The sequence below is a fragment of the Mustela erminea genome, chromosome 14 (assembly GCF_009829155.1).
Source record: "Mustela erminea isolate mMusErm1 chromosome 14, mMusErm1.Pri, whole genome shotgun sequence".
Classification (NCBI taxonomy): domain Eukaryota; kingdom Metazoa; phylum Chordata; class Mammalia; order Carnivora; family Mustelidae; genus Mustela; species Mustela erminea.
The window spans coordinates 13,335,046-13,354,861 of NC_045627.1; the positions used below are offsets into that span (position 1 = coordinate 13,335,046).

At 40.3% G+C, this 19,816-nt stretch overlaps 1 protein-coding gene across 1 annotated transcript in view; it reads right to left on the reverse strand.

Annotated features, from left to right (window-relative positions):
- Nucleotides 1-19,816, reverse strand: part of MTR (5-methyltetrahydrofolate-homocysteine methyltransferase) — a 110,343-nt gene that overhangs the window by 77,724 nt on the left and 12,803 nt on the right. The window contains exons 5-11 of the mRNA XM_032313764.1: nucleotides 19,231-19,323; nucleotides 17,744-17,850; nucleotides 16,241-16,300; nucleotides 15,419-15,513; nucleotides 5,105-5,205; nucleotides 3,938-3,999; nucleotides 1,807-1,874 (exon numbers count right to left, since the gene is read on the reverse strand). Of these exons, the coding sequence (XP_032169655.1) occupies nucleotides 1,807-1,874; nucleotides 3,938-3,999; nucleotides 5,105-5,205; nucleotides 15,419-15,513; nucleotides 16,241-16,300; nucleotides 17,744-17,850; nucleotides 19,231-19,323 (586 nt within the window). The remainder of the gene's footprint in view (nucleotides 1-1,806; nucleotides 1,875-3,937; nucleotides 4,000-5,104; nucleotides 5,206-15,418; nucleotides 15,514-16,240; nucleotides 16,301-17,743; nucleotides 17,851-19,230; nucleotides 19,324-19,816) is intronic.

Genomic DNA, 19,816 nt, shown 5'->3' on the forward strand with positions numbered 1-19,816 from the left:
CTGAGCACAGAAAGCACAGAGGAGAGAGGGTCCATAGGAATAAATCACTAAAATGCCAAGACGATGACTCTTAAAAATTTGCTTTGATTATGCATCTACTTTTCAACTTTATTGGCTCTAGTAAATTATGTCTTTGATCAACCTGGAAAAATCTGGCTATTCCACTAAATTTATCAGGGCTAGTATGAACTCCTCTCCTTGCTTTGCTGCCCCTAGATTGGCAAGCAGACACCAAAGTAAGATAACACACGTGCGTGTGCGCGCACACACACAGAGACACACACAGAGAAACACAGACACACACACAGACAAGACAGACAGCCAGAGACACACACAGACATATACATATATCTGATGTCGATACACAGAAACACACACACAATTATTTTTAACACAACATTTTAAAAAGGAGGAGATAACCTTAAAAACAAAAAAAGATCCAAAGATTTAAAAACAAAAAGAGATCCACCTTCAACTACTGATTACTTAAAAGAGATTTTTAAAATTCCACAGGCTCTGGGGTGCCTGGGTGGCTCAGTGGGTTAAGCCGCTGCCTTCGGCTCAGGTCATGATCTCAGGGTCCTGGGATCGAGTCCCGCATCGGGCTCTCTGCTCAGCGGGGAGCTTGCTTCCCTCTCTCTCTCTCTGCCTGCCTCTCTGTCTACTGTGATCTCTCTCTGTCAAATAAATAAATAAAATCTTTAAAAAAAAAAAAAAAATTAAAATAAATAAATAAATAAATAAATAAAATCTTTAAAAAAAAAAATTCCACAGGTTCTTCACAGAGTCTATCACAGAAGCTAACAACAGCAGTGGAATGTTAGGAAATTCAGGATGGTGGACACACCGTGCAAACAGAAGCAGACTCAGAACAGTGAGATGACTGGCTCAAAATAGGATCATCAGTCACAGTAGAGACAAAACAAATTATAAATAGCCAAAACTATATTCTATGCCACTGGACTGCAACCCTCTTATAAGCCACAAAATGGCAAGGACACACTTGGCCAGGCTCTTCTTCCACACCCCCATGCTTCACACACACACTCACATCATGGGATAAGCAATGACGGTGTGACATCTCTTGACCTCAAAGTGCCTGTTGTCTTACCGTCTTCTCCTTCCATGAGACAACTAATGGAGGCATGTATCTGTCCACAAGAAACACGAACCATCCCTTCCTAATTTTCTGAATATTAGTTAGGTATTTAAGGAGAGAATATCATGACACCTGGAATTTGCTTTACAGTATTCTAAGAGGAAAAAGTTGGATAATAGACAAGAATACCAAAATCTTTAAAATTATGGAAACTCTGTGATAAGCATATGGAGAGTCATTTTATTATCTAATTTTGTTTTTTGGAATTTTTCACAATATAACGATCTCAGTTTGCCAGGGCTGTCAAAATAAAATACCCCTGGCTGAGCAGCTTAAACAGCAGCCATTTCTCAAGTTTCTGAAAGCCAGAAGTCTGAGACACAGTGAGGCCAAGGCTGGTCTCCCCTCAAGCATCTCCTGCTGGAGACAGCCCTCTCCACCCTGCACCTTCAGTCTGTCCCCACTGGGTCCCTTCCTCTGTGTGTCTGTGTCCTCATCTCACCTCACAAAGACACCACTTGTATGGGATTTGGATCCACCCAATATGATCTACCTAACCTCGATTATCTCTTTAGAGATCCTATCTCCAAATAAAGTCACATTTCAAAGGAACTGGGCAGCAGGAAATTCAACACATGAATGGTGAGTGGGTAGAGGACACAATTCATCCCATAACAAAAGACCCAGTGTTTAGAAGCCATCCTTACCTGATATGATCTGGGGTCGTACCACAGCAACCACCCACTATATTGACCAAGCCATCCGCAGCAAAGTCCTGCATTTCAGAAAAGAGAAAGTTTCACGGAATCTGTCTGAATTCTAAACTTGCCTCTTCCAACTCAGCAGAAGGAGATGACACTTCCTCAATAACAAATTTTTTGTTATAAAGAGAAAGTTAAACATACTTAATACAAAATATAAAGCTTTCATGTGCCCCAGATATCAGTTTAAAAGCAGAAAATAGTTCAAATGCTATGAAATCCTTCACACCATTTAGAAGTACAATTACATAATCATTTGCCTATTTGCTCATAATAAAGTTTTTCTTTTCCCCGTATGCTGAGCTGAATGAATGTGAGCTGGAAAACGTATCAAGTAACAAAGTGAACATCATTTTTTACATTTAAATTAAATTTTAAAGAACTAAAGAAAAAAATATTCAGGGTCGCCTGGGTGGCTCATCAGTTAAAAGTGTCTGCCTTTGGCTCAGGTTATGATCCCAGGGCCCTGGGATCAAGTCTCACGTCATCATCGTGCACCCTGGCAGGGAGTCTGCGGCTCCCTTTCCTTCCTCCTCTGCTTCTGACCCTTCCCCATCCCCACCTGTGCTCTGATCTCTCTCTCTCAAATAAAGATATAAAATCTTTTTAAAAATAAAGAACTAAAAATTCGTTTCCTCAGTCACATTTCAAGTTCTCCAATAACCGCATGGTAGTGGCTAAATACGGGCCACTGGGGATCTAGAGTTTAACCTTACGCTAGCTAGCAAAAGATAGTAACTGAGGCAGGAAATTAAGAAACTGGGAATTAGGAGTACTGGAAATATCATCTACTAGATAAGGAAGTGAAACCACAAGAGAGGAGTCAGAAATCATTTAGGAGAGAATGTTACTGAGTTAGAAGCTCAAAGTCCAAGGAATGAGGAAAAGACCCAGGGGTTGTGGGCACTATGGTACCGCAACCTGGGGCAAAAGTTGCAGGGATTAGTGGGCACTATGGTCCCGCAACCTGGGATTCAAAGGTGGGAGGTGTATGGGTGACCACAGGGAGTAAGGAGGACATCTAATCCACCCAGCAGTTTGGTTGTGGTAGAGTGGGGGAGGGGGCCCCTGTGGAGGCCAAGAAAAACAAGGCTGTACCCATCTCGAGTCTAGCCCTGACTAAGTGCAGCCATCTTGATGTTCCAGATTATCACAAAATATTTCCTGGGTTCTGATCTACTCAGGTTATCACTTTAAACAGTCCCTCTCTCCTTTAATGATTGATTTAAACCCCTAGACTCAGTTGCCTGTCTTTCATAACTCCCCTATACATTCCCCAACTGATCAATGTTGGCCCCAGTTGGTAGGGACAACTCTACACCCCTACTCAGCAGGAAGAAGTTACAGAAGATGAGACCTTCCAACTTCAACCACCTTAAAAATTTAAGGGTCAAAATTTTTCAGGGGGAAATGTGGAGGCCTAGAAAATTAAGGCCATCCCACCTCCGTTTAGCTTTAGCATAAGTACAGCCATCTTAGCTCCGCAGCCATCTCAGACCCCTGTGCCCAAGGGCTGAACTTTCCCCTACTTTGCTTTAGTAAGCCCCACCCTGCTTTAGTTCAGAGACCCCTCACCCTGCTTTAGTAAGCCCACCCTGCTTTAGTTCCAGAGACCCCCACCCTGCTTCAGTAACAGGAAGCCATAAATACCCCTGCCTTAACTAAGCTCGGGGTCCAAGTCCCTACTCCACTGTGCTGGGTATACTTGGGCCCAAGCTTAAGCTTGTCAAATAAACCCTCGTGTGATTGCATCGGTGCTTGGCTCCTTGGTGGTCTCTCAGACGCAAAAACTTGGGCATAACAGCCTCACTTGAGAGGACTGCAGAAGATATCCGAATTTCTGTTAGTGTGGGTCCGGCCTCACTGGGATTTTCCAACAGCCACCAGGGCCAGATGGGGAGAAAGATGTGGATAGCGAGCCCCTCCCTCTGCCTCTACCACAGTAATTAGGAGTGGTTAAGCTTTTGTTATATATACACAGGGATTTCTTTAGGAGAAAATTCTACTTCTAAATATTCTAAATCTAAGATTCCATTTCTCTATCTCTTAAAAAACCAAATGAAAGACCATCCTTAACCTTTAGTTGTGTGGCCATCATATCCGGAGTTTCATCGTAGTCACCAAACGTGTTGGGAAGACCTAAGAAAGCATGATTTCAAGCATTACTGAAAACCACCTTAACAAACAAGCTAGTGATCGTTGAGGCTGTAGGTGTAAAAGTTAGGAAACTTTTTATTTATAATTAAATGGTGATTATTTGCAAAAACAAGTCTTAATACTGAACATAGTAAATGCAGAGATAGCACGCCCCCTCCCCCCCAAAAAAAATCACAAAGGAGCAAATAAACATAGACTGTTTCTCTTCCATTTGAAAGAAAAGAGTTACTACTATATGGGACAGGATTTCTCCAACTCCATCCCCTTCCCATGTAGGAAACTCAACCTTGTCAGCTATCTGCTTGCGGGTAGAGGTTGGGGGACTACTACATATCCTTTGAACTAATGAGCACCTGGTGATATGAATAAAAAACACAGAACACAAGTTCTCAAATTTTCCCAAGTTCCAATTTTCAAATAAATATTCCCAAGTAAAATGTTAACGTTGAATTAACCAATTTCCTATTTTATTTATTAACTCCTTCCAGTTATCTTACGCCTTCTGGGAAATAAAATTTGGTGAGCATTAAGAGACACTGATTTGGAGAAAGAAAGCTGGAAAAGGACTATCCGCCCTAAGTAGCTTAAGCAAATGCTCAAAAACATTTACCAGGAAATCTGGTTAATCCAGAATGGGTTACTAGTTTCTAACTGGGTAGTTTGAGAACTGTCCATAAATACCTGCATCTATATCAGTATATAGTAAGCTAGAAGTGCTAACTTCCAGGAAGGAAAAAGCTGACACACTGGTTGTTAACATGGCAGAACAGAGAGGAGGGTCCCCCCTCCCCTTCTTGGCACTCAACCCTTTGGCTCTGTTCACAGGGCCAACACTGTCACCCAAAGCAAGGCTCTGTAACTGGGCTTCATCCCCCAAAGTTCTATCCAATCCTGCAGCTTTCAGGGTGAGTCACATTGTTCCTTCAAGTCTAGAGGCAAGCACTCTTCATTTAAAAAATGGCCACTGAATTTCAACTATGTACCAAGACCTGCAAAGCCAACTCTTTCAGCCAAACTCTTTTAACCCTTCCCACCCCTGTCCGGTGTATTTGGATATCCCCACGTGCAACTCCCTAGAAATACACACCTGCATTGGGATAACAGAGGACATAGGCTGTTGTACATTTCCCAATTGTTTCAATAAAAGGTCTCATTTCAGCTGCACCCAGAGCACAGTTTAATCCAATGCTGTAAGAACAATAAGAAGGTATCAGGAACACCATCTTGTATACAAGGTATTTATGTATATCAAACATTACAATAAAGAAATGGCTATATTTAAAACAAAGCAGACAATACATCTACTTTAGCTTTAGCACCTTTATTCGGATACAGTCAAAGCCATTTCACTGAAGTTCCCTGAAGCTCTGAATGTTTCTGTCCATGTCTGCAATGTCAGATGATCTTACAGCTAAGGACCATGCCTTTCTCCTTGAAGAAGATCACAGTCGATTACCGGTATACTGGTAAACAGAAATGTCAGCCAACTACCAGTGCTAACAGACATCTGATCTGAAAGTAATACTTAAAGAGAAGGAAAAAGGAAAATCAGGGATGTAGAAGAGAAGACACGGTGAGGATACCTGGAAGCCACTCTGGGAGCCCAGAAGACCCAAGACTGAGTAGTCCTTGCTCTGTAGCTGACTTGCAAGGTGACCTTGGACTTACAATTTATCCTCTTATAAATTAAGCTGGTATATCTACAAAACCAAGTTTCACTTTGCAAATGAAACTTATTATGGGCTCAAATCAAACAGATCCAAGCAGAGCTGCTCTAATAGAAGTTTGCAGAGTGGAGGGCCTGAAACCCCTCCAATACCACTCTCAGTGGGGGCCCTGTAAGAATTCAGAAAATTAACTAGGAAGCTACTAGACTATGTGATCTTTTAGTTTTTCATATTTTAATCTTTCTCTTTTACTATGATTCCTAAGTGCAATGTGGTATGCTATATTAGATCCTGAAGCAGAAAAAACAGCAATTGTGGAAATATTTGAAATCTGAATAAAGTCTGGCATTTAGTTAATAATATTACTATTCTTATTTTTGACAAAAGAACCATAGTTACATAAGTGCTAACATTAGGGAAAACTAGATGAAGAGTATATGGAAATTCTCTCTACTATTTTTGCAACTTTTCTATAAATCTGAAATTATCCCAAAATAAAGTTTATTTAACAAATACACACAACACCCATTTATGATTAAAAACCCTCAGCAAAATAGGAATAGAGGAGAACTTCCTCAACTTGATAAAGAATATCTACAGAGGTGCCTGGGTGGCTCAGTGGGTTAAAGCCTCTGCCTTCGGATCGGGTCATGTTCCCAGGGTCCTGGGATTGAGCCCTGCATCAGGCTCTCTGCTCAGCAGGGAGCCTGCTTCCTCCTCTCTGTCTGCTTCTGTGTGATCTCCGTCTGTCAAATAAATAAATAAAATCTTTAAAAATAATAATAATAATATCCAAGAATATCCAAAAAGAATATCCAGAAAACCAATAGCTGACATGATAACTTAATGATGTAAAACTAGATGCTCTCCCCCTAAGACAGGGAACAAAACACAGGATGTCTCTTTTCAACTCTAATGGACATAATACTGAAAGTCCTGGCTAATTCAAGAAGAGAAGGAAAATACAAGGTACACAGACTGGAAAGGAAGATATAAAACCATCTTTGTTCATAGGTAAGACATAGAAAATCCCAAAGAATCAACCAAAAAATTCTTGGAACTAATAAAGCACTGAAAGCAAGGTTGCAAAAGCCAAAGTTAATATACAAAAGTCAATTGTTTACCTCTATCCCAAACATTAGCTACTGAAATTAGAAATTAAAAACATGATACCATTTACACTGGCATCAAAACTAATGAAATAGTGGGGTATAATTCTAACAAAATATGTACATGATCTACCTGAAGAATACTATAAAACAACAAAACTCTGAAAAAAGAAATCAAAGCAAATTTAGATAGGTAAATAGATATTCCATAGCCATGAATAGGAAGACTCAGTTTTTTTTTTTAAAGGAAAATTTTTTTTTTTTAAGATTTTATTTGACAGAGATCACAAGTAGGCAGAGAGAGAGAGAGAGAGGGGAGGAAGCAGGCTCCCCAATGAGCAGAGAGCCCAGTGCAGGGCTCAATCCCAGGACCCAGGGATCATGACCTGAGCCCAAGGCAGAGGCTTAACCCACTGAGCCACCCAGGCACCCCAAGACTCAGTATTATTAAGATGCCAGCTTAATAATACTGAGTCTTCCTATTCATGGAATATATACATTCCATGTATTCATCAATATGTATTCCATGAAAATATGTGTGTGTGTGGGGGTATGTATGAATATACATACACACACATATATATATATTCATTCACACATACCCAATGAAATTTCTAGCCAGTTATTTTGTAGCTATCAACAAACAGATTCTAGTGTGTATATGGACAGGCAAACAACCCAGAGTACCTAATCCAATATTGAAGGAAAAGAACAAAGTTGAAGGACTGACACTAAAAGCTAAAGTAATCAATGATATCAGTGTAAGAAGAGACAAACAGATCAATGGAATGAAGCAGAGAGTCTAGAAAAAGAAACACACAAATACAGTCAACTGATCTTTGACAAAGGAGCAAAGGCAAGCCAACACAGGACCTTCTTCTCTGCAAACAGTGCTGCAAGAAATGGACATTCACATTTTAAAAAATTCAATAAGACACAGACCTTACACCTTTCACAAAAATTAACTCAAAATGGATCCCAGACCTAAATATAAGCTGCAAAACTATTAAAGATACAAGATAAATAAAACGGTAACATAGCCTGAAACATTTAATATTATACTATACTAACTGGAATTTAAAGAAAAACTTGGAAGAAAAAAAGATAACACAGGAGAAGACTTAGGAGGCCAAGAGTTTTGCAATGAATTTATAGATAAAACATTGAAAGCAGGATCAATGAAAGAAAAAACTGATGAGCTGGACTTCACTAAAATCAACTACTTCGGCTCAATGAAAGACACATACTGTTAAAAGCTTGGGAAGACAAGCCACAGATTGGGAGAAACTATTTGCAAAACACATATTTGATAAAGAAATGATAACCAAACCATAAAAATTTCTTAAAATTCAACAATAAATCTATATGCACCTAATGTGGAGCAAAATAACATATAAAACAATTATTAACAGACCTAAAGAAAGAAATTGACAGCAACAGGACAACAGGGGACTTTAGCACACCACTTTCGTCAATGGTGATCATCCAGACAGAAAATCAATAAGGAAACATTGGCCTTAATATGACGCATTAGACCAATGCACTTAACTGACAGATACAGAACTTTCCAACCAAAAGCAGCAGAACACATGTTCTTCTCAAGTGTACACAAGCATTCCCTTTAACACATTAGGCCACAAAAGAAGTCTCAAAAAATTAAAGATGACTGAAATCAAACCAAGCATCTTTTCCAACCATAATAGTATAAAACTAGAAATTAATTATAGAAAAAAAAACTAGTAAAACTAGAAATTAATTATAGGGGAAAAAAACTAGTAAAATTACAAATATGTAGAGATGAAACCGATTACTGAACAACTGCTGAGTCACAGAAGAAATCAAAAGAGAAATTTAAAAAAATACCTAGAGACATGTAAAAACATTAATACGACACACCAAAATCTGTGGGAGACCGCCCAAGTGACTCTCTGAAAGTTCAGAGTAACAGAGGTCAACCTCAAGAAACAAGAGAAATAAATGAACATTTAACTTTACACCAGAGGAACTAGAATAAGAATAAATGAAGCCCAAAGATATCAGAAGGAAGGGAATAATAAAGTTTGGAGTAATAATAAATGAAATAGACAGGGTACCTGGGTGGCTCAGTGGGTTAAGAAGCCAACTCTTCTTGCTTTTGGCTCAAGTCATGATCTCACAGTGCTGAGATCAAGCCCCACATCACCAGGCTCTGCATTCAGCAGGGAGTCCAAAATAATGAAAATAGAGACTAAAAAGACAAATAGAAAAGATCAATGAAACTAAGAGCTGGTTCTTTGAAAAGATAAATGAAACTGACAAACCTTCAGCTAAACTCATTAAGAAAAAAGGAGAAGGCTCAAATAAATAAAATGAGAAATGAAAGCAGAGAAGTTACAACTGACACCACAGAAATACAAAAATCGTAAGAGACTATTACAAATAACTGTATGCCAACAAACTAAATCTACAAGAAATGGAGAAATTCCCAGAAACTTACAACCTTCCAAGACTAAATCACCAAGAAACAGAAAATCTCAATAGATCAATTACTAATAAGGAGACTGAAACAGTAATCAAAAACCTCACCAAAAACAAAAGTCCAGGACAGAAGCCTTCACTCATGAATTCTACCAAAACATTCAAAGAAAATGTTAATATTTACCCTTCTCAAACCCTTTCAAAATACTGATGAGGAAGAAACGCTTCCAAACCTCCTTAAGAGGTCAATACTAGCCTGATACCAAAACCAGACAAGGATAGCCCCAAAAAAGAAAATTACAGGCCAATATCCCTGAACACAGATGCAAAAATCCTCAACAAAATATTAGCAAACCAAACTCGACAACACTAAAAGAATCATACACCATGATCAAGCGCGATTTATTCCAGGGATGCAAGGATGGTCCAACATCTGCAAGTCAGCCAGTGTAATACACTGTGTGAACAGAATGAAACGTGGAACTCATACGATCATCTCAAAAAGATGTAGAAAAAGCATCTGCCAGAATTCAACATCTACTTATGTTAACTCTCAACAGAGAGGGTATAGAGGGAACATACCTCAAGATTATAAAAACCATTATGTGGCAAACCTACAGCTAATACCACATTCAATGGTGAAAGACTAAAGCTTTCCTTCTAAGACCAGGAAAGACAAGGATGCCCACTCCCCCACTTTTATTCAACATGGTATCTGAAGTTCTAGCTGAGGAAACTAGGCAAAAAGAAATAAAAGGCATTCTAATTGGAAAGAAGTAAAACACACTATTTGTAGATGGTATCATACAATATACAGAAAACCCTGAAGGATTCCACTAAAAAAAAAATTGCTAGAACTAATAAATGAATTCAGTAAAGTTGCAGGACACAAAAGTCACATACAAAAAAAAAAAAAATCCATTGCATTTCTATACACTAATAGCAAACCATCAGAAAGAAAAATTAAGAAAACAATCCCATACTATTGCATCAAAAAGAATAAAATACCTAGGAATAAATTTAACCAAGAGGTGAAAACCCTGTACACTGAAACTGGAAGACACTGACTAAGAAAACTGAAGATGACACAAAGAAACAGAAGATATCCATGCTCATGGAATAAAAGAATACTGTGAAAATGTCCACGGTACCCAAAGCAATGTATAGATTCCACAGCAATCTACAGGGCAATCTGTATCAAAATTCCAATATCCACTTTTCATAGAACTAGAAAAAATAATTCTAAAATTTATATGGAACCACAAAAGATACTTAAAGTCAAAACAATCTTGAGGGGAAAAAAAGAAACCTGGACATATAACATGCCTGGATTTCCGATCATACTACCAAGCTCTAAGTCATCAAAATAGTATGTTATTGGCCTAAAAACAGACACACAGATCAAGAGAAGAAAAGAGAGCCCAGAAATCAACCCACACATATGCAATCAATTAATTTACAACAAGAGAGGCAAGAATATACACTGGGGAAAGGAGAGTCTCTTCAATAAATGGTGTTGGGAAAACTGGAGAGCTACATGCAAAAAGAGTGAAACTGGATCCCTCTCTTACACCAGACCAAAAACAAACTCAAAATGGATTAAAGACTTAAATGTAAAAACAGAAACCACAGAACTCCCGAGAGAAAACATAAGCGGCAAGCTCCCTGATATCCATCTTAGTAATGTTTTTGGGGGGATCTGATTCCAAAGACAAAGGAAACAAAAATGAAAAACAACTGAGACCACATCAAGCTGAAAAGCTTCTGCACACTAAAGGAAACAATCAGCAAAACTAAAAGGCAGCCTGCGGAATGGGAGAAGGTATCCGGAAATCATGCACCAGGGGCTTGCTTCAGCGAGAGCGGTACAGAGAAGATCAGCAGGGCCCTGGCGCACAGATGACATGCAAATCATCTATCTGGTAAGAGGCGGATATCCCAAATATATTAAGAACTCATGCAACCCAGTAAAAACAAGAAAATCCAATTAAGAAATGGACAGAACATCAGAATGCATATTTTTCCAAAGAAGATACGCAGATAACCAACAAGCCCACGAAAAGAAGCTCAACACCGCTCCTCATCAGGGAAATCGAAATCAGACCCACGATGAGAGATCACCTGACACCTTGTCAGATCTGCCAGCAGCAAAAGGACAAGAAACAACAAGTGTTGGTGAGGATGTGGAGAAAAGGCAGCCCTTGTGCACTGTTGGTAGGAATGCAAACTGATGCAGTTGCTACAGGAAATAGTAGGAAGGTTCCAAAAAAATTCAAGACAGAAATACCATATGTTCCAGCAGTCCCACTACTCAGCATCTACCCAAAGGAAAAAAAAAAAAAATACATGTATCCCTATGTTCCCTGCAGCATTACTTACAACAGCCAATGAGGGTATGATGCTAAGTGAAATAAGAAAGAGAAAGACAAAGATCACATGATTCAACTTACACAAAGAATTTAAAAAACAAAAACAAAAGGAAACCCACACTCACAGGCATAAAGAACAGACAACAGTTGCCATGGGAAGGGGTGTAAGGTGGAAATGACATGTGTGCAAATCAAGAAGCAGGAACTTCCAGTTACAAAACACTGGGACATCCCTGGGACGTCACATACAGCTTGGGGAACACAGTGAGTAATACTGTGTTAACTTCGTATGGTGATAGGCGATAACTAGATTTACCGTGGCAATCATTTTGCAATGTACACAAGTGTCAAACCACTATGCTATACACTTGAAATTCATATAGTAGTTTAAGTCAGTTATACCTCCATTAAAAAAAAACAAAAAAAAAGATTCCCAGGTCCTGTGCAGAACTAAGTTACAGACCTTGAATAGACCTGTTCGGTTGCACCAGTCTCCATTCAGAATGCTTTAACTCTTTTTTTTTTTTTTTTTTTTAAATCTTGCACTGTCATCCACACGCAACACCAGGTAATAAGCTAAAAATTTTTTTTAAATCATGACATTCTCATTAGAAAGGATCCTAGACTTTTTCTAAACTTCGTTCCAATCCTAACTCATCTGGTCCAATAGTGAGGTGGGCTTCGGGTCCTCACCTGCGGCATGAGAAAACAATGCCCAGTCAGCAGTGAGGGTCAAGTGGGAGTGACATCAGATATATGAAAATGTTTCAGAAAAATGCAGCCCTGCTCCTGCTGCTGCTCATTCTGAGACATCCATCTGCCTCTGCCTAATGGACTCTGACTCATGCTTCACAAACCAGTTCAAGTGTCACCTTCTCGACAAAGCCAGCCTTGAATATCACAAGGACACCATTACTCCGTCTGTCTGGCCAGATTGTGTTCACACCTCTGCAGAGCAGTTGATATTTTATATTTTAATTTAATTACGTATTTCTCCTAGTGTGGACTGTTTCCCATTTGCCCATATTCCAGGGCACAGAGTAGGATTTCAATTAAAGCTCAATGAATTAATACTACTACTACTACTACAAAGGTTCTATATTTTGTGAACATATGTACAGTTTGCAAGAATCACAATCAGTAAACAACAGTTTCTTACACACTCACTTTGCTACACACTACCTGTTTATATACACACATATATGTGCATAGACACATATTTTAATTATCATGTATTTGTTAACACGACTCCTCTATACTGAGTTCGACTCTTAGTACTAAACTAGAAAGAAAACAGTAGGCACTCCTCAGAGTTCTGAACCTGGAAAACTATAATTAGGACCCGATACAATTCTCGAGTTCTTGGGCTGCCTTGCATCTGCCTATTTGCCCCTTTGGTCTGTAAGATTCCTAGCAAATAGGAGACCAGATATATCTCTCTGTGAATGGGCACAGATGAATGTTGAAGAACAGAATAAAATATAGGATAACAATAAAAAGAAAAAATGAACCACTGTGTGGGTCAAAAGTTAGAATTCACTGCAAGTTTGCTTAAAGAACAGAAGTTTAAATTTTTAAAACTCCACAAAAATCATCCTTGGATCCCGCAGGTGAGGCAGGGGCTGGAAGAACATCCTCTAAGGACGTCCTCTGGGAACAGTCAGTGGACTGAAGAGCCACAAGACATTTGGGGAGACGTAGGGGTTTCATCTGCACATCTAGGGGCTCCAATCAGATCACAAATTAAGACTCAGTAAAGGGGGTGGGAGGAGAGTAGTAGAATGAAAGGAGGAATGGTCTAAATATCTGAGGAAAGACAAAAAAATCTGAAAGTAAACTAGAGACCCCTACATTTTCCCATCTTCAGTTTTCCTGTTAAACATTTACTGCAGCCACCTGACAAGCCAAGGACTCGACAAAGCACTAGAGACATAGAGATGATGAAGAGATGGCTCTGGAAAAGCTCATAAGCTGTTAAGGAGTCAATCACAGTCCAGTTCAATACAGTTAACTTCTTAATTATCAGCCCCAGTCAACTGGACAAGAATGCACTCTAAATTAATAGCAGCTTTTAAGAAATCACACAACCACACTAACTTAACTATAAGGCATGTCATGAAATTAGAAACAGAAGATGAAAAAAAATCAAATAATTGATAAAATGTGGTACAGCCCCACAGGAGCTGTGAGCAGGCTCCTATCCCTAGATCCCTGACTAACTTGACCTTGGGCAAGTCACAACCTCTGAGCATCTCTGTTCCCTCCTCATTAAAATGAGGATATGAACAGCAGGGCCTGTCCTCAAGGTGTTGTTGCTGGAATTAAAAGAAATAACTCACTCAAAGCACTTAAAACAGCAAACTCTCAATAAATGTCTATTAATTATTACTTTTAAAGATTTCATTTATTTATTTGACAAAGAAAGAGAGAAGGACATCGAGAGATGGAACACAAGCAGGGGGAGTGGGAGAGGAAGAAGCAGGCTTCCCGCCAAGCAGGGAGCCCGATGTGGGGCTCGATCCCAGGACTCTGGGATCATGACCTGAGCTGAAGGCAGATGCTTAAGGACTGAGCCAACGAGGCGCCACTAATATTATTTTTATAGCAAAGACTATAATAAAATAAACACAGCGCTCTGAGAACATCAACCTGGGTGAATCAGAGAGGGAAAGTTCCCTGGAAAGGACCGTGGAAAGGATTCTTAAAGGCTAACAAGGAGCCAGCACAGTGTGACTGTGTGCATGAGTGTGTGAGTGTATATATGTAAGAGTGTGTTGGGGGTTGGGAGCGCAGGCACAGCTTCCAGGCAGGAAGATCACTACATGTGTGAAAAAGGCACAGTATATACTGTAAAAGCAGTATATACTCTTGGAGGTTCCATTTCACTCACGGTATGTAATTTAAAACATTTTTGTTAAGAGGGCCACCTGGGTGGCTCAGTCAGTTAAGTGTCTGACTTCAGCTCAGATCATGGTCCCACAGTTGTGGGATCAAGTCCCACATCGGGCTCCTTGCTCAGCGGGAAGCCTGCGTGTACTCTTGCTCTCTCTAGCAAATAAATAAACAAATAAAATCTTAGCGGGGGGGGGGCGGGGAACACAAAACATTTCTGATAAGAAAAATGGGGAGATATTTTAAAGTAGAATATAAAAGCCAGGTTAATTTATTTTTAAAGATTTACCTTTTTTTTTTTTTTTTATTGTGAGAGAGAAAGAGAGCATGTAAGCATGAGCAGGAGAGGCAGAAGGAAAGGGAGGGAGAGAATCTCAAGCAGACTCTGTGCTGAGCATGGAGCCCGACTCAGGGCTCAATCCCAGGACCTTGAGACCATGACTTGAGCCAAAACTAGGAGTCAGACGCTTAACTGAGTCATCCAGGCATCCCAAAGCCAGGTTAATTTTAAAAGATGAGAATCTGAGCTTTAGAATGCCTACATTATTCCAAGCTGGACTGCTACTGTTTGTTTCATAAGCAGTGACTGAAAACATTTTGCAGAGCCCTGCCCTAGGAAGGGAAACACTGTCTGTGCAGAGCTGCTGCTGAGCCAAGCACTTCCTTAAACTATGAGAGGCACATTTAAAGAGAAAGAGCGAACCACGTGCCTGATCCAAGGCGTAGAAGCACTTGCCCAGCCCCTCAAACTGACCTTCTGATGCCCTGAAGGGAATTCAGAATGTACTTTCTAGAAATCCAACATCCCATGCGGATGGCTCAGCAGAAATATGCAGGAGTGATTTTTGGAGCCATGAGAAAAGGTCGCTCTAGAAGGAATGGGGTCAAGGAAAGAATGATCACTTACCAGAGTGGGTCTGCATGAGACACGCTGATGACAAATGCTTCTCCCGTCTGTCCAGAAAGAGTTCGCCCACTTTTATCAATAACTGTCCCTGAAATCTGAATTAACAAAGTGAACTCGGTCAAAGGAGGCTCAAATTAAGAACACGGTTCACGAGCGTGAAATAAAATGAGTGCACTGTTCCTTTATGAGGAAGGGGAGTGTGGAGCTCTCACACAGGAAGCACTTTTCATCATGGTCAGAAAGGACAGGGGCAAGGGGATTGCGGGGATGAGTCATGAAGCCATCACATAAAAAACAGGGGAAGTCACTGAGGCAAAAGAATGACCAACACAGCTTTGGAATTCGCACATCCAGTCCCACCACAGAAGGCTTTCCCAGAGACCTCAGGCTGTCCTAGTTATGATCCCTGGTTCATCTAAGACCCCCTGATTTGATTCTAGCAAATTCTCACCAAGCAATCTTGGGACTCTCCCAGGGGTCTGCCTACTTGTAGGCTGGTGTCATCCGATCTGGAAACTTGGGTCAGCATGCAAGCCCACCTCTCCCAGGGCCCCTCTCAGAGGGAGTCCCGAAGCCTTTGACTTTGGGGGACCAACTCAGCCAGGCTTCAATTCCAGTGGCCTGCCTTCTGGGTTCACCTTCTTCCCATCTCCAGAGCTGAGACCGCCACTGGTAGGAGGAAGGTGAACAGAGGAAGCCGAAGTGGGTGGTTCCTTAAAGATACTAAAGATAGTTCTCCTATGCCAGGGAAATAAAAACCCTACCCTCAAAATGACAGTATTAATAAAAGACAAAAATCATCATGCAAATTTGAGAACTTACAAAGATAGGTCGAGGGGGATACTCCTCTTCAAAAAGTGTCTGGAGTGCGAACAAGGCTGCCTGTCAGGGATTAAAAGAACATCTTTGTTCCTGAGAGACTGTGTCCCCAGAATGTTCCCTTTTCCAAAGCCTCTCTAGATGAGAGCAACGTCGCACTCCCTGGGGAGGAAACACATCCTCCCTATAAGGTACAATCCCCGATCCCAACACCCCATCTCAAGTCGCACATGGTACCTATGGAAACGAAACAGATGCTGCCTCAGAGTTTACCTATGAACTAGTATTTCCTCCAAAGAAGAGCTCAAGAGCTCTGCTCTTTCTTCCTTCTCCCAGTCAAAACTAAAAATAGATAAATACGAATGCCTGCGCCGTCCCCATCCTCATAGATACAGGGGGGTACAGAAATGAAGGGCACGCGGTGAGCTCAGAGTGAACTGTGCAGGCACTAATGCCAAGTAACTCAGCGCACGCCCAAGCTGCATTAGGTTCCAGGGAACATGTCCTTCTTTTGATCACTGTATTTCCTGATTCCAAGATGTGCACATTTTCATAATTTGCTGTAGTCGGAATGCAACTTGTCCTTAATGTATACCTTCTTGGGGATGGGGGGGGGTTCTTTTGCATTGAAAGTTACTAACTCAACAATATGAGAATTTTATTTTATTTTATTTTTAGAACTAGCCCAGTTGATCCCAAAGATCTGACGGAAAAATAAATGAGGAAGAATAGCCAGGTAAATTCTGGGGGAAAAACAGTGTGGCGGGGAGAGGCTCATGAAAGCCTACCAGTTATTCAGGATGTATTTTAATCATAACGCTACAGAAAATAGCAGGATGGGAGTGTGACATCAGACAGATGACTGGAATAAATTCTACCCAGACGCACTTCTGAATTCAGGGTGGTATACAATTCCTGTCACTGGGAAATGGCAGGATATTTAATAGATGATGTTAAGACAACTAGGTAAACCTTAGAGCAAAAGAGTAGTTAGAACTCTACCACATTCCTTACTCCAAAATAAATTACAGACGCATCATGGGGACAACCTGTCCCTCAATAATCAAAACAATGCTATGTTGCACTTTTTTATACCTGTGTAGCATCTCTCTCAGGAACCCCCCACACTGTAACAGGTGTCCCAGGAAAGACCTGGATGCCCAGGGAATATGAGAAGAAACGATATTTACTTTTCACTCCCTACATTTATGTACCTTCTAAATTTAGAACCATCTATATGTATTTACTACATCTGCATACGTGCACCTAACAGCTATGTGTATTTACTTTCATAATTTAAAAAAAAAAAGTGTTTTTGAAGGCTAAAAAGATAATCTTTTGAGTTTTTTCTCATCCCACTGGCCTTAACTAGAAATGCTCAAAAACAGAATGGAACAGAAGACCTTCATGTAACTTTGACAATGGCTGCGATGGTCTGTCTTCTTGCCCCACTGGGGATCCTCACAGCCCCCACCCTGGCTGTCCCTCTCATCTCCCTCAACTCACCTTGGCATTAGCAGTATCAAAAATAGTCTCAATGAGTAAGACATCAACTCCACCATCCAGAAGCCCTTTGGCCTGCTCTCTATATGCTTCAACGAGCTCATCAAATGCTGTAAAAAATAAAGCACATCCAAGGTGTCGGTCACCAAAATCCTCTCAATGGCCAGGACATGCTGTCTTCAGGCCTAGCACCTGTCAACTATTGCTGGTTTCTAATGCTTGATTTAAGGATATCACCTTTTGTGAGAAACCAAATAAAGAAATGGGGCAGCGATGTTAATTAAACCTATAGACTGAACACTCCTGAACACTTGCAACACAACCTCCATTTGCCCTGTACGAGGCAAGAAGTAAGTGAGGAGGCAGGAAGGTGCGTGGTTTCATGAGCCCCATACCTTACTGTCAACACCTTTAAAGTAGATCATTCTTCCCAGGGATGGTCTTAATCAGTCAGTTAAGGGATGAGTGTGAGAAACAAGGAGAGAACCATGTCACCCGGACTTGGAAACACGGTGGGTCTAGTCACATCCTCTCACACTTGCAGTGATAAAGGGCTTCAGTCCTATGGACTTCACTCCTGCTAGAGAGAAAACCTGCCTTATAGGGCAATTTCAGTCTGAATCTAAAGTGTTCAATCATTCCAGGGTACAATTTTTATTAGAAACATCTTGAGTTGTCCATTTCCATTTGAGAGATCAGCCCTCTCGCCATTTACCTCCCAATGAAAAAAGAAAAAAGCTTGGATATTCAACAGAAAAAACCAATACTACCTTCACGCTTGCTGTATAAAGCACAAGAAAAAGGAAAACTTATCCCCTCCCAGTCAAGCCTCGAACAAGCATAAGCCCAGTATGAGCAACCTCTGGTGAAGAACTATGACATCACCACATGGAAAGTTCTATAACCAAAAACCTACAAACCATACTTGCCTGAACTTGCCACCTACACAATATTCTTCACTATACAAAGTATCAGTACTACTCAGCTAAGTTTAATTCTTTTTGTATTTCATTGTCTCCATGCTTAAGAAATCGACTTAGATGTTTAGGTTTTTCATAAAATCTCAATGTGAGTATGTTTATGTACGCTAGTTTATAACGTCAACAATGCCAGTACATTTATATAGTTTGGAGCACTTTCTGACATAAAACGGGGACCTAGTGGGCTACTCTATAATAGACCAAGGCCTGGTGTCCATATTTGCTCAACTTCTCAGTTTAAAGCTTTCTCTTGATTAGTTTTATTTTCTCAGCTGATAAAGAAGCATGATCACAGTACCATGTACATTTGAAATAAGAATAGTAGTAATAATAACAAGATCTGTCTTTTTATTTAGATGTTTACTACATTTCAGGCACTGTTACAAGCCCTTTATGTCCATTAAGCCACAATAACCCTGAGGAAGTGCCTGTTATCCCATTGTACAGATTTTAAGATCACTGAAACACAGACATACTTAGATGGGCTCAAAGACTATTTACAATACTTACTAATGTTTCTGTAATCTGGTCTCTCCACAGACGGGGACACCGACAGTGTCTTATTAGTTGGACCCAGAGCTCCTGCCACAAATCTCTTAATTCCTTTGGGAAAAGAAAAACAAGTGTAAAAATCTCTGAACAGCTTGACCTTTTTGTTGTGACTCAACAGGCTAAACGATTTTCCCCTAGAACACAAGTCTCTAATTCTTTATCCACAACTCTAAAATACAAAAGTTCAAGTTATTTTCTTAATTCGTTTGACAACAAACTTGACTTCTCCTGGACCAACAAGAAGCTCTTCATAATCTTGATCACACTCGGTGAGACAATGCACAGATTTGACTACAATTGAGTATCTGAGGATGGGAGCTATCCCGGACCCCACTGGGAAAATTCTGAAATAGAGGGATGTGTACAGGTGATTGCCAAGCTGATCCGAAAGACTCCAAATTCTCACCTATCTGGCTTCAAAGCGTTTCAGTAACTAACCCTTTTCTATCCCCACAGTCATGTTTGGATCAATTACCTCCCCTTCCTCTTAAGGTATCTCCAAGAACCTGAACTCAACACAGATTCTAGAAAAGCTCCTCACGGT